A 22,472-nucleotide genomic window follows, 5' to 3' on the forward strand; every position below is an offset into this window, starting at 1 on the left:
ATTTATAGTTTCAAATCTAATCTCAATCTCAAATGGTAAAGCTACTTTCTTCAGCTTGCAACATTATGCTTCAGAATACTTGAATGACAAAGTTCTTGGGTAATACTCTAAGAGAGTAAAAAAAACATAAACAGTTTGTGTAAAAGAAGAAACTGTAATTCATAAGGCCTGTTTTTCACATGCTAATAATGACTTCAATGACTAGACTGATCAGGATAGTGTATAAAATTGTGCCCTGTCTGCTGTAAGAACATAGCAGCACAGAAGTTCCAGATCATGATTAGCCATTATAAAATATTACCCTTTTAAATTTCTTAAATAGAAGTAATTTCTATTTAATTAAGACAATGAACATTCTGACAGTGCAATATACTTCACTATAAACTCTAACAGCTAAGCTAATGATTTCAAATCTTGGTTAAAAAAAAACAAAAACAAAAAAAAACAACAAACAACAAAACAGAATTAGACTTGTGGAGTCAATATTTATATTTTATGAAATTATCATGAACATATGTAACTTCCTTAAAGCAAAATTAAACAATTAACTTCACATAGTTGAAATTGTTCAACATATGAACAAGCATATCTGCAAATATCTACAGGTGTCTATCATTCACTATCATTCACCTGTATGTGTACAGGTGATATGTTTAAATTATAAAATGTGAAGCCAGAAAAATCATACTTGAATCATGTAAAGGAATACATTGTATTTAGCCTGCGTCCAAACTTCACTAGTAGCAGCTATAATCACTAAACCATCACTGCAGAATTTAACATTCCAAGAATGGAATCAAATGAATAAAAGTAAATAAACAAACAAAAAAGAACCAAAAAACAAGGAAAAAGAAAACAAAAACACAATGAGAACCAACCATACCACCAACAACTCCTCAAGTAAGTTTTCTTTAGAACTATTTCCTCCTCAGCTTCTGTGTGGAAAAACTACATCAAATTGAGAAACAAGACAGGAAGTATTAAGGAATATCGCTATGCAGCTACGTAATCTAGTTTCTCAATAGTGACTTGAAAAGAGTTTCATTTACATTGCAAAGTGGAAAAGCACTTTCTACTGCAATAAATAAAATTCATTTCCCACTGGGTTAAGAGATAATGGCATAAAATCTAACATTTTACAGGATGAAAAGACATTTAAAGCACAGATCTGCCCGTTAGGTTTCTCTCTCTTCCTCTCCCCTCCACCTCAGTCACAATCATTTTCATGTCTAATATCTGAGAAACTAATTCTAAAAATTGAGGCTTATCTTTTTAGTATTTTCTTATAAATTACCTAGAAGGTTTTTTTTTTTGTTTTGTTTTGTTTTTTAATGCAAAAGTATAGCATGTAAAGAAAATAGTAGCAATAATTAGAAATCATATGGCTTGGCACAGTTTCATCCATTTTAAGCAGTGTGTTCATTTACCACATCTTCATACATACATTCTGTGTGTGGCATTACATAGAAAGTAAACTAATTGCATACAGTTACCAAATTACTTTATAGGACACTGAATCTTCCTAGTGTAGAGGACCAAACAAACTTTTTCTACGTAGGAAAGTTGAGAAACTAAGGATAGGATTGATAGATAAAACAAAATATTACTAACGTTCACTCATTTCTTTCTTCGTCTTTTTCTTATTCAATAAAATGGAAAATAATTTATTTAAAATTCTATATGACTAATTCCACATTCTCCTTATAGAAAATGATTTTTTTTTTAATTAGAATTGTTCTGGAAATTAAAATGAACTAGAGAAAACACTAATCCAATGATATCTTGAAAATATATTTTGCATGTCCTATAGATACTGAAATAAGACAGTACAAAACAGGCAAAAAGATGCCAAAAATAACGGAAAATGATAAGTAGATAACATCCCAAGTAAGTTATCTTCATATTTTCAAATTCTCACATGTAAAAATTCTAAGTATCTTTTAAAAGGTTTAAATACAATTAACATTTTTGGGTTTGTTTTTGCTTTATTTAAGATACATAAAAATAGTAAACATTCTTTTAATTCTCTAAAGATTTACAAGAGACTCATATTTTTAATTTTAAACTTTAGCAATCCTTTTTAAACTAAAACCGAGATGTGTATTATTGCCTTATACAGTAAAGAAGAGTTTACTAAGGAAACACATTAGGAGTCTGAAATTTGTAAGACACTAAAAGAACTGCTGGGAAACATGGAACATGCAAGTGTAAGGAAGAAGAGAACTAGCAATTTAGTAAATTACTAAAGAGGAAAATAACATTTTCTGTAGGAACGTATTATGTTCACCCCTTGCCGTCTTAAAATTTTAAAGCTTCTGAAAAAGGAAGCCAATTCTAAGGAGCTGATGTGACTCTCTATTCCCAACCAAAAACTCACTTGTTTGATGCGGTCTGGATTAACAGTGGTCTGAGGTTGTAGGATGCTGACAGGCTCTGTCTTGGCCACATTTTGAGGCATTTCTCGAATCTTCTCTGCAATGAAGCCATGAACTGCATTTAGTGCTTCAACTGTTCCCTGGATCAGACACACGCGCTCCGTAGTACCTGAAAGAAAAAAGCTGACCTTAATAAAATTGGTTTGTCAGAACTCACAAATCACTTGAATTATGTCATAAAGATGGTGCTCAAAAGCAGCCTTAAAAAAACACGTAGCAGTATCTCAGTAAGTATCTTAAAAAGTTTTAAGCAATTCATATTTATGTAGACTCCATAAACATATAGCTTTCCAATCCAGTCTGGATAAAAGACCACTTGTAACCATTTCAGAATAAAAGAACAGAAAACATACAGTTCAGTAGGAAATACTAGCAAATATTATAAGGTGTTTTTTTTTTTTTTTAACAGAATACATGTCTTTCAAATTATTTTAGTCTAGTTCTAGACTATTTCAGCAATTCTTTAGAAAATTTAAGTAAACACAAGGATGAAAGTAATAGCTTATACTGCAGAGGAACTTGAAATAAACTTTTGTAATGTACACCTGAAGAGCAAATACAATGACTTAGAGCAGAAATAAATATATGAATCTTTAAAACAACTGCAAATCATTATGGCAAGACCTTTCAATGCCAATTGAACTCATATGTTTGAGTAGTCATCTTATCTTTTAGAATACTCACATTTTTAAAACATCCTTGCAATAACTTTACTGAAAATATGGTGTTAAAGTTGTGTTTTATGTGATTTACCAGAAATTATGAAAGTCTGTACTAAACAACTAATTAAGACTTCACAAATTACCTTTCAGGAACTTCTGTTAATACAGAAGTGCTGAATGCTGCTCCTGTAGGGTCACTAGACTCTACAGGATTACCTTCTAAGCATCCATTTTCTAAGATTATGGAAAAATACTACACAGTTCTCAAATATGTCTGATATGTGAAAACAATATTTACTGTGTGTGTAGGAATACTAGCCCACCAAAGGGGAGGGAGATACTGCATGGTCCCATCCTGGACTCTCCATTCTCTTTTATAAAGACAGTACAGGTGCTCAAGAAAAACAGTCTTTAAAAATATTCCTCATTCCCAAACACTGCAAAGTGTAGTCTCGTTTGTTACCATTTCAGTGATTTCAGTGCCACCTGGTTTTCTTTTCTGCTATATTCTGCACTATATAATTTTGCCCAATATGGTTATCAGCCCATCCTAAGATACACTTCTTACAACATAGCAATGCAGTCTGTAAAAGAGAATAATACAGTAGCCTTAGTCACCTGCAAGAACAAATGTTTTTTCATTATTAAATGTTTCCCATCTGCTACTGTGGGTAATCTCTTTAGATTAAATATTGCATTCCGCAAAGATAAAGAGCCCTGCCTGCTCAGTAACCAAATGTGTTCATATACACTCAAAACCCTGCAGTGCCTTTTTTAAAGGAACACACACTACTAGGCAACACTGAAATTCAGCTTCCTGGAAGTAGCTTTACAGCTAAACTGATTTAAAGATAAATAAACAATATTTTCTCTATTAAACTGTCATTTTAAAATAATTTTAATTAGAACTAAACCATGCTAATCACTATCTAAGAAACTATCAGGTTAATAATCATTGAGATTAAATCTGAGAATAAACTGATTACATTCTGAGCAGTGTGCTATGTGTGCGTCAATATATTTGTCAGTATATAGCAAAAAATTAAGAATATTTATGTGACCAGTTATAACAGTTTTTCAATAAAACATCTTCAAAATACAATGGTCCTATTCCCCCCCTCCCCAAATAACACTAGTAAAGAAGGGGGGTTTGAATGACATAAGTGGAAGTGACCATTGTAAACGAAGCTTACTTCCTGCACATAGCCTTGATGTCTACTTTTCTTTTCTACTTGACTTCTTCCTCTCTTCAGAAACAACTCCTGTGGTTTTTGTGTAAAGCAATCCAGCTCTAAGAAAATGCTCTGGGGAGTCTTTACACTGCAGTATTAATTGTCTCCTAAATGATGAGATGTGATGTGGATTGATCAATGCAGCTAATGCAAGTGTTCTCTAGGTCCGCAGACAACACACTGAAATCAAACACAGATCAGGTTACATCCAAGCTACCGGAGTCTGATGTGGAAAGCACTTAACAAGGATGACTGCTGTCAAAACATGTGAAAGGAGAACAGCCAGTGCTAAATAGGAATTTCATTGGACTTGGCACTAAGTGACTAGAGGGTATGCTACTGTCTGTGTTATTTTAGAACACGCAATAAAGTACACACATTTAATCATACTACAGTCCAAACATACTGCATTCTAATATGCATAAACCAAAATGCAGTAAATGGACATCACTACTCTACGAAGAAAGAGAACTGTGCAAATGCACACTCCACAAAGAGTAAGATACAGCTTCAAAATGTGTTGTTATAGCAGCCCACTTTCTTTGAGGGTTAGGTGTTATGATTTCTACAGAAAGAAAGAAACAAAAAAAAAAAGTCAAAAAGAAGAGGGGGTCTGAAATTCACACACACACAGAGCTGGGAAATGCTTTAATCTTTTGAAGCAACATCGTCATATTCCCTCATATAAATCTAATGGCTTTTCACTCAGATAACATTGTACAATCATTTGGAAGAGCCGCAGAAGAAAAACTATCAGATACGTGACCAACCTGCACAACAAAAATAAGGCTACAAATCACTGAAGTTGGTGAGATCTAAAAAGCTTTTAGTCTCAGTTAGCATTTAAAGCAAACCATTAGATTATTTATTATTTTCAGACATTTAACAAGCCCACTGCAAGTTTCTATAAAAAAGAGAACAACTCAGCCAGCAATACTTCTTCATATAATCTTCAAAATATGTATTAAAACTACAAATCCCATTCTTGAAACAGCTTAAAGCTTGAAAGACAAGCTACCAATTGTGTCGTTATGGATAGTGTGTGTGTAGACTTTGCCAGTATAAAATTATATTTTTAAAAATAATTTACACATCAAATCAGAGTTGTTGTCATATATGATAAATCTCCTTTTACATATATGAAGAAAATATATACAAGTCAAGAATAGCTTTACCACAGAAAATTAATAAACGCAGATTAGGTGGTTATCACCTGCCTGTTAATTATGCTCACCAAAAATATTTTTTATAAAACTAACACAGAAAAAGGGAATTTGAGCCAGGTTTTTGTTTGTTTGCTTTTAGGAGGCAATTTATAGGTCCTAACTTTTGAATACGAAAACAGATATTGAATTAGAAAAAATACTCTCCACAGTTCCAGTGGGGAGAGAAATAGGTAAACATTAGCAGCCATCAACCTTAAAAGCAAATAAACAAAATCCTGGTTTGATATTCACTTAAGTTAGGTATGCCTCAGAGCTTAAAAGCTTGCATTAACTTTCATCATTCATTTTCCTTCTGACCCCTTTATGTACCTAGAACTTCACTTCTGGCAAACATCCCCTCACAACTACCTCCCTCTAGTTTATAATCTAAAGTTCATTTTAAACGCAGTTGTGAACCTTCAAACTCTCACACAACAAGCTTATTATCTGAGAAAGTTACTTATTAGACAATTGATACAGATTTTAAAACAAACATTAAAATAAATGCAGGATGCAATACAATGAAAGAAGCTCAGCAAGCTTTAAGTGGTTCCTGCAAAGTTGTAATTCAGTAAGCAAAAGTTCTACTGTATTCACAGAAACATTCACTAAAAAGTAAAGTGTCCTTCTGTATTTTGTGAAACTGAGTCAAAATATTTTGGGAAACACACTGTACTTTTCAGAAATGAATGCCTAGCTTTTGTGTGTTTCTGTATATTTTTTATTGGGTTTTTACATCAATCTTACAGAGCTCAATGCACTTCCAGCACCAGGTACCCCCAGTACATCTACTAATTATATCTCCTTATATTTTTCCAGTGTACCATGCCAATTTGTTTGTCAGTGAAAGGGAAAACCTGACACAGGAGCCACAGCTAAGACTTAACTAAAGGAAAGGCTAAGTTACAATCTCTCATCAACTGAGTTGCATTAAGCTTTTTATTTGATAAATCACAGTACAACTGTCTACTAACCTTTGCATACCATGCATTTATTTTTCTGACCAATGATCAGAAGGCCTGTACAGCGGAGTTCTAACACAGCTAGCAAATGTTTCAGCCTGTTACTTACCTCAAAGAATTTGGTAAAATATGACTGTGCCTTGACACAATTACTCTGGCAATATAATATAAACAGTCTTTTGTAAATTGCCAGTAGCGTTCTTAACATGAAAATTCTTCCTTGTGTATAAAATTTCCTTTCTGCAATTACATAAAATCTCAATAAATAAAACAAGACGATGAAAAATGTGTTTTATTGAAATACATTAGTAGTGTTTCTTACTTCAAAGAGATGTAAGAGACTTGTATCAGATAAGTGACGAAATGTACATATCCTTAAATGTAACAAGTAACAAGTCACATATGTACAAAATGTCATAGAAAGCTCAAGAAGGCACTCTTCCCCATCGATAATCCTCTCTTTGCTGTACCTGTATTCTCAGTTCTTGAGATAGATCTAATTGTTATTAGTTGAGAGCTTATTCCCATCTCCACCACAGAAGGACATCTTTCTCAACACAAACTTTCATGTCCTAATAGACTTCCCTGACTAGAAGAGGCAACAAGGCCTGGCAGCAATGCTAACACACTCATGTTCTGCATTCATTTTGATCCAGACTAATTAATTTGGGAACTGTTTACACAAAACACATACCAAATTAGAGACTGAAACTTAATATTGCCTGATAAAGTAGTTAAAGTAACAGAATCAAAGAGAAAAATCTAATTGAAGTAATCTGTGAAATCAAAAAGAAATAAGTATGGCCTGTAGGAATCCTCTTGATGTCTCTTTCATAAAACCAAGGCATACTTAACTTAGATGCGAATTATGGACTAGACACACTTTGCTTAACTAATATTCTATTCCTCTTTAACAGAGATAAATAGATCCCTTTGCTGTTTCATCTGCAATTACACCTCCTAAAATTCTAATTATTAATGTTTTCTGTAGCTATCTTATACTTCACATCAGTCAAACATCTAATAAAGAAGTTGAAACGTATGAATAACAGTCTGTTTCTTGAAACGCGTGATGTTAATGAAGTGCAATCTATGCATGTGATTTGCTAAAATCTGGAAAAGTGCACATTAGAAAATATCAGTCTTCCAGTATTTTCTTATCAGGTGTCCTGAAGTTCACAGGAAGCCTTAGCAGAAACAGGTGACTGCTGAGCCCATACGGATTATATGTTGCCTTCCAGATGTGACACACCAACGTGGCCAAAATGGTTAGCTAATTAGATTCCAGAGAGGGCTATTTTACTCAACTGTAGATCCCAAACTCAATGCTTTCCCAGGTCCTCACATAGATTTATGAAGGGAAAAAAAGAGCATTCCAGGGTGTGCCCCACTGTGCCCAACTCCACTTTCAGTGGGGTATAAGAGAATGCCCCAGCGTGATTTGTAACTTCACCACCACAAAGCTGGGACAGACCGCTACACCTGAACACAAGAACATCAGTGTGAGGCAACACATAGTCAGGAGATAAGTCAAAATAAATGCTTGTCACAATAAAACAATAAAATTTTAATCTATATAGCAATGTTGAAACATGACAGACTCTTAGATACACTGCTAGGAGTTCAAAATAAATCAGCTGTCTTAGCAAGTGTTCACAGTCTCTGCAACTTCACTTTGGCTTTTTCTCAAAGTACACAACACAGCAAGATGATAGCTTGAGTTACTCAATTTGAATATATACGGATGCATCTAGATAACTGTGCTAGCCATGAACATACGTGCACATATACATTAATACTCACATATTATTTATTTTATATGTACTGAAAGTTACCTCCTTAAGTACAATTTAGATATTGAAATGAATCAAGATGAAAACTGCTTCAAAGCGTCTGAGTTTTTATATTTATATGAAAACTTCAAGTTCAGAGTACATTGTGATCAGATCATGACTGAATTACATGAATCCAGGTTTGATGTATTTATTAGTATGAACTGAGAGACTATTCCCCTGTGAGAAAGAAATGTATGAAATTAAAAAGATTGTAAAATTAAAAAACAAAAAAACAAAAACACCACACAATTGACAAAGGATTTGAGAGAATGGAGAGTCATCTTGAAAGCAAACAATCCCTTCTATACAAAATGTTTCGTGGGATATCAGCTAAGGATTTCATGCTAATTTCCAAAACATTAAATTACACAAACAGAGATAAGGAATTACTGATAGTTATTACACTGTTGTAATCCTTGTTTACTGTCTAACACAACTACTTTCCTCTGTTTAAGACTTTTTAATGAAAAAAAATTGTAGATTCCACTTGCAAAAGCTCATTAATTCCACTCACATCAAGAAAAGGTCAGGGATTTTTATTGCTATGGTTTTAGTAGGATTGTTACTTAGATGAAAAACAATCAGAAAATGTGCATGTAAATGAACAAAAACCAAATTTCTAGAAAATAAAAGCTTAAGAATTGGAAAAGACTACAAACTGTTGACAGAAACACTATACATTGGTTGCTCTGAAAGTAATGCCTCCTATTTATTTATACAGAAACTACAACAGCTACAAAGAGCACAATAGGATATAGCAAATTCTCAGCTATAAGATGCTCCTTTTTAAACATAGCTATCACCACTAGCAATGCATCTTCGCCAGTGATGAACAAGAACTTGCATGCTGTGCATGTAAAAATCTGTACTAGAGGAAATGATCCACTGTTTCAAAGCTGCTATGACGACATTGTTGTTCTCATCAGCAACATGTAACATAGTCACATATCACCCTTTCATATGACAACATTTTCTTTCATCAGCCAAACAGATGAAACCCAGGAAGCATGAAATCCAGACTTTATCGTGGGTGTGGAGGGACAGTTCAGACAAGATTGGCAATGTGCCCCATAGTCTTGAAACTGGTATACAGCTGGGCATTACCACGTTTCAAGAGAAAGATTGTCTTGTTCTCTGGCCTGACTTGAATTTTGAGCCTTCAGCTTAGTCAGTGGTGCAATGTAGCAGACAGAGTTCCAGGAAATCCAGAAGAATCACTCCTTTCTTATCCCCAAAGACCATGCACATCACTTCACTTGCTGAGGTCTGTGTCTTGACCTTTTTCTTTAGTGGGAAATTCTCTTGTCACCACTCATTGGACTGTTGTTTTGACTTCAATCCTAGTGATGACACCACATCTCATCACTAGTATTGATGCAATTCAGGAAACTGTCACATTCAGCTTCGTATTGGTCCAATATATCCTGAAAAAACTTTTATATAGTGTTCTTTCTGATCCTGTGTGAGCACTTCTGGGACCCACCTGGTGTAAACTTCGCAATACTCCAATGCTGTCACCATTACTTCCAATGCATTGAAAGTGATATTCATCTCCTTAGAATGTTCCCTGGTCATAAGCTGCCAATTCATGTGGATGAGATGACCAAGAAACTCTTCATTTTGTGGTGTGATAGCTGTGCATGGTTGTCTGGAACATGGCTTATCTTTAACATCACTGTCACCACTGCTGAAATGCACCACCCATCACCTCACTGTGCACACAATCCACTGTTTGGTCTCCATCAACGTTCAGCAAGCGTCAATGAATATCAATGGGTGCAACTTTTTTCTGCATAGAGGAATTCAATTATACACTTTTGCTTCATACACACTTCCATGACAGATGCCATTGGGTTAGACTGCCCCTCTACTGCCATCTGTTAGATGGCAACAACATATAACTGAGTACTAGCAGGAAGGTTCATTTTATGCTGCCATACCACCAACATCCACTTCTGACATCACAGGCCAGCAAAATAAAACAGGAGGCATTACTTTTAGAGCAGCTTTCATACTTTTTGTTCAACATGTTTGGAGAAATGGTTGACTTAATAGATTATTTATAAAACCTTCTACAACAAAAGTACTACTGCTCAAACAAACAAAATCAACAGCCACGTAATTCCATCATAACATTTTCTACACAAATAAAAAAAAAGGTAGTATTGTTTTGATCAAAAATATGTAATAGTAAAAGCAGTTAGTAATGGGTAAAGTACTTGTTTTAAGATTCAGTTTCAGTCAGAAAGTGAACACAATTTATATTGAATAAAATAATTTTTCAAAATGAATTGGGCTTGTCATTATGTTTCCTATACCTATTTTCAAATACGGTGATGATTGGTTGCTTTTAAATATAAGATTACTAAGGTTCCAAGACTTTTGCTGTTAATATTTTACCCAACCAGTAAACACTACTCATCTAAATAAATAAATAAATTCAAAATAATAAAATACATCTAAGATTGATGAAAATGAGAAGGTCTCTGAGAAAAAGAAAGCTGACAATCATTAAAATGAAAGCACACAAAATATACCCATAAGATCAAACTTGATAGAGGAAAAAAGATTTGACCTTATTTTTGTAAGAAGACAATAGAATATATAGACATAAAAAATGTGCTCTTCAAAGATATCTGAAATGAACTTTGATAAGAACAAAAGAACAGTAATATTTTTCATGCAAAGCACTGTTCAGTTGGCAGTTAAACTCTCCATGCTACACTACAGTAATGTAAACCTTAATAGTGCCCCCTACACATACATTTACTGAATGAAAAAAGCCCACTTCTATTTAAGCAGTAAAATATACTTTAAGAAGTTGTAGGAAGTGATGCATCTTATAATTTAAAGTGATAACAGTTCAAATCACCATGGGAATTTTTCTCCGAAAAAATAATTTCTCAGGTTTCATAGCTTAAAAGTTGGTGAAAAGTTGTGGAAATTTTTTTTTAGATAAGGCCAGATGCTCAAGAAATCAAATCACCTAATATACTCATTACTATCTATTTGTTCATAAGAAGCAAATAACATATTCCAGTTAAATGAGCTATACTAAGCTTAGAAATTATTCTAATCCTAGAGAAGAATTTCTAATACTTGTACACTATGAAAGTACATGTTTATTGCAGGTATATTTTAAATATACTTGCGAGTAAAAAACAGAAAGCGAACATGTAAAGTTAATTTTTTAACAACATACCTATTGCTACTGTATGCTTTTTAAGTCACAACCCTACAAATAAAAGCCTTTCAAGATTAATACTACATCAAAAATAAAGTCATTTCACGTAAGGATAAAGCGTAGCAAAAAGTTATAGCAATTGTAGTTATAGCAAGGGCTATAGCATATGAATTACTCCATGTCCCAGTCCAGAAATATGAGAAAAGGATGCACACAGATGTATATTTTAATTCTAGAAAGAATGCTGTCATGTGAAAAATAGGATCAACTCCCATTCTGAGGTTGTTATATCAACGCACTTACAACATTCCTATAGAAACATGTTCAAATGCATACATACACCTTTGCTGCTGTACAGTACATTGATTTCATTGGTCTCCAGTACTGACATTCTAGTTCAGGGTTTATATGGCTAACAGATAGGGGGAATTTGTGTGTACTGCCTACACAGTCAGTGCAATAAAATTATTTTTTTCTTCCTAGCTCCTCTCTGGATTCCAGATTGTAACTCTTTTACAGTATGTCCCACTGTTTTGTGCCTTTTCTCCCTGTGAGTGGCAGTTATGTCCCTCTAAATATACCTGTCTGAAATTACGCAGTCCAAGACAGATGCTTAAGAAATACAGGGACCTTCATTATCAACACACCCCATCCATCTTATAATGGAACCAACAATGTGAACTATCTACTTAACTACGCAAGGAACTTTAGTGTTAACTTCAATTAGACATTAGGCTCCTCTCAAAGTCTTTCTATACAGATATCTAAGACAGCTCTGTTTTCCAGAGTCAGCTACAATATGTATGCTGTATTATTCTTAATACCAAGGCTATAATAATTACTACTAATGCTACACAGTACCTTTAAAAGTAACATGTAAAATTGGTGCAGTGAGAGGTAAAGTGAAGTGTCAGTTAAAAAAAAGAAAAGGAATGTTTCAATATAAAATCAAAGGCCAGAATGATTAACACCTACCAGCAGATAAATTCACAAATATTTTATCACATAAAAATCGACAACAAAAAGGAATATAAAATGTTAAGTAGGCAGAACTATTTCTAAATAGAACTTTTTCACAACTTTTTGCAGGGGATGACAACTGCTCTTTCTCTATTTATATATCCATTACAGCTTTACACGCTTATCCAAAGCACTTAAAAATTCCTCCTTTATAAATATTTGCTCAACTATTTTCATTCTTGTAAAAAATCAGGTTTCACTAGTCAGGGTAGATTTAACGGCCTTGGCAAGTTCAGTACCAATGAGCTAAACAAACACATTGCTTAAATTAATGTTTCATATGTTATAACAACTACACTGAAGGGGAAAAAAAAAGTTGTGAACCTTAGCTTTTTGTGAACCTTCTTACTCTCTCAGTATTAAATGAACAAAAGACCTCCTGGCACTACTACAACTATGTCCACACAAGAACCATTCTTTATTTTTGAATATGCCAAACATATTGCAACTATTTTGAACTCTTAAAATAATGTCACAATTCATTATTTATACAAATACTACCATATTCCAATGTTAAGATTCTTAGATTTGAGGTTATCTGGACAATCATTTCTACTTCATAGTGTTTTACTGATCAAGAGCAGAATTGAGGACTAAGATTTTTTTCCTCAATTTTGAACAAAGAGTTAAAGGAATGCCATTCAAAAATTGCTCACCACTCCCTGATCGATGCCCAGCTTGTTCCCATAGTGAGCAGAAGAGAGGGAGATAAACTCCCAGCCCTTCAAAACTTTCTGCATATCATTCAGTATGGAACATACCTGTGGCCAGTTTAAGTCAGCTGTTGCAATTGTGTCCCCTCCCAGCTCTGTGGCCCCCCTCACCAATCCTTTAGTGAGAATGGCCATAGTTCTATGCCACCTTGCTTAGCAGCAACTGTGGTGTGCTATCAACATTTTTCTTTTTTCAATGCTGTTCTTCTTCTAACACCAAAAACACAGCATCATAACTGACACCCTGATTAAAACAGTTCTATCCCAGTTAAAACTAAGACAACATCAAAATTGTAAGGCAACTTTTTTTTTTTTTTTTTTTTTTTGGTGGAAATCCTGTAACTTTTTTTTTTTTTAAACTGGACAAAAAAACTTTTCTAGTAGGCCCTGGTTTAGGATTTTCCACATGGCCTAACACAGAAATTCTTTAATATCCTTCAACACACTTACTATGTATCTAGCAGACATGACACCTGCTACTCTTCCAGTGTATCAAAACAAAGAGATCTTTATCAGCAAAAAAGAATCATTGTTTATAACAGGAATCCATACAAAGTACTGTTTCTGGCAGAGATTGCCAAATTAGTGGGCAGATGATAAAAAAAATTATAAAAGTGAGGATGCACAAATCTGATCAAACACTAACATTACAGTTAGAAAATCTTCTCAGGAATGTTTGTAAAGAGAATATTACTGCTTGAATTCAAGTTACATCTTTCTAAATGCACAAACTGTATGAAATATGCACAAACAACATGAAATAAATTAAATCACCTGCAATGAAATTACTACATAAATACTCAACACACCTCCCCCCAAATTAAATCATAAGCTGAGAATCCTGCTCAGAAAGCATCCTTAGGAGACAGGGGGAAGGAAGGAATTTGCATCTCTAGTGATTCCATGGCAGCAGAGTTTTCCCATTCTTTCTCTTTTGGAGATCCATTCTGTGGACTAGAATTTCTGATGAATCTGCATACACTGCTGATTCCCAGAAACTCCCCCAAGGCCCTGACACGCAAGAATATGAAATAAACTTCACTGAGAACCTCACCACTTCTGAGGCGGCAAGAAGACAAGCTGACCTCCAAACGGCAGACTCGTCCTGATACGAATGCATAGAAAATTGTCACTTTCTGTGTTTGCCTGAGAGCTTTTCTATGTAAAAAGGCAGTAGACCTATAAATCAGAAAATAAGCTTTAAGAACAGTATTTATCCTGCATTAATTTGCTGTATGAATTCTGTACCAGAAGTGACTCAGTCTCCAGCAATCCTAAGTCTGCTTCATTCCCCAGCTCTGATACAGTGACGCTTATACAGCTTCTCTAACTTAGTAGCAGGGAAGTGTAAGAGGTTTAAGTGTACAGAACAGGTAAAAGTTGTGGTGGGTGAATGCTGTCCTGCTGCTTCTCTTCCACTACAACCGGTGCATTCAATATGCCTAACTACTGCAATTCTTAACTACGAAACCTTCAAAATCTTATCAGCCAAAACATGTAACAGAAAAAAATAAACCTGTAATAGAACCTTTTTTTTGAAAAGCAAGCAGATGAACAAATGAATTATGGGCAGTGAATCCACATGATGCCAGTCTGTGGGGAAGATGTAGTATGATGCCTTGCTAAGGTTAGGAATGTTATTTAAATGCTAACAATTAATGTGTTGAAAATATATATTATCTCTATATATTAGATGGAAGACTTTCTGATTACCTAATTCCCATTCATTAAATTTGTCTTTCTTGCTAGAAGTACATGGTGCAATTTTTTGAGTGCCATGACACATTCTGATTTCACTCTGAATTACAGCCATGAGAATTTTCCCCGTAGTCACTGTACTTTTTGCAGGCTTTTGTACCACACCTAAGTTAATACACTTCTGACCCAAATAATGCAAGTAGAAGTACTAATAATGAAGATGTTTATACATGTGCAAAAGGAAGTAGTAACATGGAATAAGTCAACATCAAACTGAAGAGAAATGAGGAAAAAAACATCTTAAATAACATGGGCTAATTCAACTTGAGTTAGGAAACTCTAAGAAACAAAAATAAAATACAATTTCACCTAAAAATTAAGTTTTTAAATAGAAAATAAGAATATAATAGTCACATTACCTCCATAACTATGAGAAATCTTGTTTTTTTTTCTTTACACTTTAACCTCTACCGTGGCTTTCACTACAGCAGTTGGTGCAAGGTTGTATTTTGTTTGCACTACCAATTATGAATATTGCATGAATTGCACCCAGCCTCCGAACCTCAGACTTTCTATATTTGCAGGTTTCTTGCTAACATGCTGTGGAATTCAAAACCTATGAGACTTTGGGACTTTAATTTAAGCCTGTGGCAATGAAGATGCAGCTGTTCATTTACAAGCAATCATCACAGCTACAGAAGTTGTAAAATTAAATTTGAAAAGCCACTTTCCTGAACTTTTAAAATGATTAAATTATAACAGAATCAGTGCTACTTTTTATTAGAAATGCTTTTACTCATTAACTTTCCTCCAAGTTTAAAATCAAACCAAGACCATTATACAACATTTCACCTGAGTTTGCACCAGGTTAGCATTGCAGATCAGTATTTGATTATTATTGTAATGTTTGCTCCTCACATGTATAATTAGAAGATATCAACCATGACCCAGTCAAGAGTCTTTTGAAGATGGCATTATAAATTTTATTCTACACTGGCTCAGGTGCAACTCAACATTGCTAGCAGAATTTATTTAAATAAAACTTCCATCAGTGAATCAAACCAGAATTACAAAGTGGGGTTTCTTACTCATCATAGAAATGCCTTCAAGTAGAAATACAGATGAACAAAGCAGTTTTTCTCAGTATGTGAAATTTACAGGTCTCATCTCTGTTGAAATTATAGCACCGTATCAGCGAAAAATGGATTTCACATGTTGGTATCTATAAGTTGCTACTTTTAACTATGATCCTCTTTTTAGAGGACTGGGACAGTATCCAGGGTGCAAATAGCTGACCCTGAGAGAGTCAAGAAACCCTCTAAAATACTGTCAATGCTCTATTTTTGCACTTGCTGTTAGGTAAGATCCTAAAAAGCTTGGCAAGTAAGCTTGCATTGCAGTGTAAGGATGATCAGTTTTTCTCAGTGAAGATATTTACAAATATATGACACAGATATGATCACACTATCATGGTTTTCTCTTTTTTGGTGATAAGAGGAAATTTCCCTTTGTGAGAAGCAACTACAGTGTTTAATTTCTGGTAGTTTCTTAACATTTTGTCCTGGTACAAGCAAAAAAAAGTTTATTTTTGAATTGACAGTAAACAAGATATCAGTTCTCTGCAGATAGCCAGAAGCTTAGAGTCAAGAAACAGATATTGTTTTCTGTTTCTTCTTTCCTTTCCTGAAAGTTTTCACTTCAGTAAAAAAATAAAAATAAAAAATATACCCTCAGAAGACAAATTGTAAAAGGAGAGCAAGACTCCCAAAAGACATGAAAGCCCACTTTTTCTGATTTTCTTACAGAGAAGGAGCTCTAATCTCCTGTGCATACAGATCTAGCCAGTGAAATGAAACTCTACAGAAACTGTCTTTATGAACTTGAGTTAAAAAAACCTTCAAGTTTTCAAAACAAACAAAGGCTCCTTTCAAATGTAGTTTCACCTTTTCCTTGCTGACATCCTGGATGCTTCCTTAGGTAACACCAGATGTACAATGCAAATGAATGTGGAAAGACTTGAATAACCTCAGGGATAAACCTCTAGTTCAGAAAAAAAAAATAGCAGAATGCCTAAAATTATATGATTTAGTTTGTTGTATAACAATGCAGTGGAGGCCACAAGCTCAGGCAGGTGAGAATTTCTAAAGTAGGGGATATACGAAATGTCCACTGTTTCTCATGACACTCCTGTTTGTCTACCCATCAGCTCAGCACTGTAGTGGTGAAAAATCAGTGAGAAATGAGATAGGAAAGTGATCTACTTTTTGTTCTATGTTTATTTACGATGATGGACTATCACCAGGAGAACTGCTTTCTGCTTATTAAGTAAAATATAGACAAAATCAAAGGAGATTTACAATTACAAAGACAGCATTAGGTGCTGAATACCTCTAAGAGAGATTAAAGACTATGAACCTCCCCACTAAAAATTTATTAAGGCTGAGCAATATTTTGTTGTGTTATCTGTGGGCAGGTATTGCTCACGTTATTTAAGACTGTTTTTATGGCATTTGTCCTGAAGAAAATATAAGTTCGAGTGTTGGGCTTCAAGTTTGTTCTCTCTTGACATGTGTACACGAAAGAATACATACATAAAATCTAAAGATATGCTTTTTTATTTTTACTAATATTATGATGACAAACTTTAAATATCATATATTCTGCAGACTGATTTATAGAAGTCAGTCTGCTCCAGGATCCTGTCAGTGATGCTGATTTTGTTTTATCACTATGGCCTGTTGGAATTGCATTTCTTCCCAAGTTGACTCCATATTCTATGGAAACCCCTTCAAGACTTCTCTGATGCAGTCACTCACTGCAAGGTAGAGCAGTAGCATGGAAATGACTACAATGCTGATGTTGTTTGACAATTTCCCAAGTGAACATCTAACTAATAACCGATGGAAGGACTTAGAAATTCTAACATGCAGAGATTCCATGTGCTAGTAAAAATAAGAGGTCATTATTCCTGAGCACAAGTTTAAATCTTACTAAATTAGATAATTCATACATGTCTACAATGCATGACACACAAAGCTCCTAGAAAATCAGAATGGGCATCTCAGATTGAAATTATCAAGATTTCATCACATATTACTCAAGACTATCTTCTAAGTCAATTGCTAGTCAAATGGTTATGTTCATGGTATACGTTCTAAGCAATGGTGTGTGGCTGAACGATCAACAGTCAAAAAAGCCAACTCTCAGGGAATCCAACAGGATAAATCTTTAGAATAAAAAAAAAAAATCTCCAATGAGCTCATCTTATAATCTGGGAAACGTTCTCATTCTTTAACTTTTTAACGTACCAGAAAAAGATACTTTAACATAAAATTCATCTGTAATCTAATCACATTCCAGTATAGCCAGAGACATCACTTGCCGAAGACAGACCATTATTCAGAACTAACTTTTCTGCTTAGTGTTTATTACAGTATGCAAGATAACAATACTTCTGCTAATAAACTCTACAGTATCTCAATTAACCGGTTACCTGTAGGGCAGAGTGAGCTACAGCTTGCTGCAAATGCACCATGCATCATTCAGACAGAATTTTCTTCTTTTTATTTTAGTAAGTGTCAAAATAGGAACATCATATTCTTTAGATATTGGAAGTTTATTAAAACAAATTGATGTGGAAAAGAAAGTAGGGCAATCAAATATAAAAATGCTGATTTTAAGGTTTACCTTTGTCCACAGGTAGGGAGATATTTTTATACAAATATGGATGTGCACGTACACATGTATCTCAAAGTATTTTATAAGTAAAAAATTGAGTTCCTGTCTATAATGTATTAAATCTTTAATATGAATGGCCTAAAAGGAAAAAAAAAAATGCATGAAGAGCTTGAAAGATCTTTGAATATATTTGATAATGTTAATATCTCAAGTCTTTGTAGCAAGGCATTTCTGCAATTATCACTACAAAATTCCACTGTAATTCTCTACGAAATCTGGCCTAACAATAAAAAAAGAAAATATAGCAGCAAAATGGAACATTAACAGTCCTCCTATTACTCCTTTACTCTCCCTAAAACAAATAACTGGATAGGACATGATTAGAAAGAGTTGTTCGCACATATAAACAGATAATGTCATATCTCTATCAACAAATCACCTTCACTTGCAAAGATATGAATTTGAGCCACATAGCTCCCCAGGGTGTCAAAATTTAAATGGAAGTAAATCAGTTCTGCAATTGTTAATGTAATAGACAAGAGTTAGAATGGTGAGCCATCAATTCTAATTAAAGGCTGCAATTAAAGGATACTTCAATCAATCATCTCTGTGGAAGTATACTCTATTGATTGCTACATTGATTACTAAAATCACATTGAAATAAAATTCATATATAGTTATCTGCCAACTACTTAAAAATACTACTCTACGACTTCTAATGTAAATGAATTACATCATAACTAGGATGAGAATTTCTTTTTCTATTATCAGTGGTGTGAAACAACTTCAGGTACTCAAATAGTGAGTGCAGTACTCAGCTACTTATTCTTAGAAAATTTTACTTTCTGCTACAAGTCTATATTAACATGAGCTCCTCATGGCGATCCTTTATTACTTGCTTTCCCTCCAGAAAGACTTCACGAAGTGTCAATTAATGCGTGCACATATCTGACAATTATATGAAGAAAACTAGATTTTCCAGATCTTTTGACTGAGTCAAATCTCAGATCTGGCTGCATAAATAACAGGAAGAAGTTAAAACAGAAACTGCAATTCTGAAGTACAAATAGAAAGAGGCAGGTGGAAAGCAGAGTTAATTGCCAGCCCACAAGGCCCCTGACTGCCATATTTTACGCTTCTGCAGGAAAAGAATATAGAGAAGGTAGTATGCTGTCAGCCATAACAGAAGCAAAACGGAGTGTGGCAAGAAAGAACAGTGGATAACTGCTTCCCATCTTAGTACTTGCACAAGGAGATGCTTCCAGTCTGGTATGGCACAAACACAAAAAGCTGTTTGCTGCATTCCAAAGTACATACATGAACAGTATTATATACAGTTTATTAATATCTGCAGCTACCTGATTTAAACTGCATGTGATCTACAACTGCAGGCCTCATACTTTCATCTGCCCAAAAAGTACAGAACCCAATAGCTGCTTTGTTACCTTACCAAAAACAATCTCTGTATTATTTCAATGCAGTTTGAAAGAAAAAGATTACCAGATGCTTTCCGATACCACAGCCTCTCAACTTTGAGAGCAGTGAGTTAAAAATGCTAAGAATCTCCTTAAAATCCTGATTTTTGTAAAAAGCCTCTTCCAAATTGTCAAGTTGTTGATTTTAAGCTGGTAATTGTGCCAGCAGGTAGCCAGGCTACAGAAGTCTACTATACAGATTTATGACTGCCACCCACCGCTACTGAATGCTCTGCAACTATGGGCTGTAATCAGAAGAAAAATAATTAAAAATGCATGAAAGGAGAAAAGAAAAATGTCCAGTATTTTTTTTTTTAAAGGACCCCATTTTCATTAATTTGATGTTCATTCTTACAGAAGTGGACTCACAACCAGCCTCCAGGAGCTACAATTTCCAGCTGCTTCTTCAAAAATGAAGACTAAAGTTCATAAAATAAGGTAAGGTTTTAGCTAAAGAATGTAACTAGGTACTAATCAATCAAAACTTGCTTCTTTTAATTGCATTCTGCCAATCTTAGCTTCCTTTGAAAGTCAACTAACAGCAGGCAGTAGCAGCAGGTGAGAAGGAATAGGTGATGGTAGCAGGTGAGATGAGCCATAGGTGTTACATACTGTCTGACTGGTTTCAAAAACTTGTTATTGATTTACACTTACTAAAATCAGTTTACTAAAAACATTACATTACAAAAATAGGATTTTTCTTCAATTCTGGTGTTTTTTTAAGAAGGCAAAAGTCTCCAAAAATACCTACGAGAACCAATTAATTACCTGCTACTTTTTATAATACAGTCCATGTTTATAAGGTGTTATCTCAGAAATTATACTGACACCTAACCATGTTTAATAAAGAGAGATATGGCATCACGGAAAGAAAAGTAATCATACTGATTCATGAATTGAGGAAAAACTACTTATATGGAACATCAATACAATATTGTTACAGGTCAGTTATCCTCTGAAATTCCTTTCTACCTAGAGAAAATTGGCACATTTCACTTGAAAAATAACCCTAAAGTTGTTGGTGCATACTAAATATCAATTAAAAATAAGAAAATAAAAGCATAATACTAAATATCTGAAAGAAAACCAAAATAATATATTAAGCTGTCATTCTTTGGAAGTACAAATGCATTAGTATCAAGCTCGCTGCAGAACTTCTTTGCCAGTGTGAGAAGAGCATAGATATATTTACATAAAAAAAAACAGTATGTTCAAAAGCCTTCAAATATCTAGCCAGAAAAAAAAAAAAAACCTAAAACTAATAATAAAACCAACCAACCAAGAAAATAAAAACAATAAGGCATGCTGACAAAGAAACAACTACTATCAAATTATGCAACAGGACTATTCTGCTTCTTCAGATGCCTCAGACCCTAGGGACAGGTTTCTAAGAGTAGTTACATTTGTACAGTAACTGATGCATTCACTTTCCTTCACATCAGTGACTAAAATGGCTCAGAGAAAGAGTTACCATGCTGAATGTAATCAATCATCAAGGATCAGACAGGCTGGCTTACAAAAGTGACTTTTCCTATCAAATGAAATGATTTTAAAAAAATAAAACTATACAATTTGATTCTGCCAGCTAATGACAGTGCTCCATTTTCACTGACTTTGCTGTGACTTGTGGGTATTTGTGTGAAGACCAAGACTAAACAAAACTGGTAAAAAAGAAACCAGTAGTACTGATTTTTAGCATATTTGTTTTTTTCTTTTTGTCTTCAAAAAACACTACAGTTTATGACAAGAAATGCTGCTGATATTTGAATATAATTCTTCAGAGTGGTCATCTAGCCAGGTTTCCTACATTACCATTCTTTTTAATATCCCTTGCTTTTGGTAATTGTTTTTACAGAACAGTATTTATGAAAAATTGACAATTAAGCCAGAATTCCTTTCAAAGTCCTCCTCACTGAATCACAGAAGGCTTGGGTTGGAAGGAATCTTAAAGACCGTCTAGTTCCAACCACCTGCCATGGGTAAGGATGCCTCTCATGAGATCAGGCTGTCCAATGCCCCATTCAAAACTATTCATTTTATTTATATTGTGTTTACTGTTCTCAGGCACATTACATAGAATCTGTCAATATTAAATTACATATGAATAGTTCTTCAGTTTATTTGAAATACTAAATCCTACTATTTCACCTATTTCAAACTTCAATTACCATTCTTTCTGAAGAAGCATCAACATTTGTAACCTAAAATGTGAAAACCACTTTACAGAAACAACACAATTTCCAGCTTAAAATAGAAATCGAGTAATTGCATTTATAGCTACAAAAATTGAAGGTCCTGACATGGAAGGAGAAACATGGAAGGAGACTAAAATGAGCCCAGTATCTAAATCAGTTATTACCCCAGTTGCACACA

The 22,472-nt window shown here is 34.2% G+C and overlaps 1 protein-coding gene across 13 annotated transcripts in view; it reads right to left on the reverse strand.

The window, feature by feature from the left end:
* The window catches only part of NOVA1 (NOVA alternative splicing regulator 1), a 181,742-nt gene that overhangs the window by 82,832 nt on the left and 76,438 nt on the right, over positions 1-22,472 (reverse strand). For 12 of the 13 annotated variants that reach the window (XR_001466732.4, XR_001466730.4, XR_005860043.2 and 9 more), the window contains one exon: positions 2,378-2,544. Coding sequence is in view for 7 of the 13 variants with exons in the window: in NM_001199713.2 (NP_001186642.1) it covers positions 2,378-2,544 (167 nt within the window). In the remaining 6 variants the exon portion in view is untranslated. The remainder of the gene's footprint in view (positions 1-2,377; positions 2,545-22,472) is intronic. The other variant, XM_046941754.1, reaches the window with a different exon arrangement.

The sequence above is a fragment of the Gallus gallus genome, chromosome 5 (assembly GCF_016699485.2).
Source record: "Gallus gallus isolate bGalGal1 chromosome 5, bGalGal1.mat.broiler.GRCg7b, whole genome shotgun sequence".
NCBI lineage: Eukaryota > Metazoa > Chordata > Aves > Galliformes > Phasianidae > Gallus > Gallus gallus.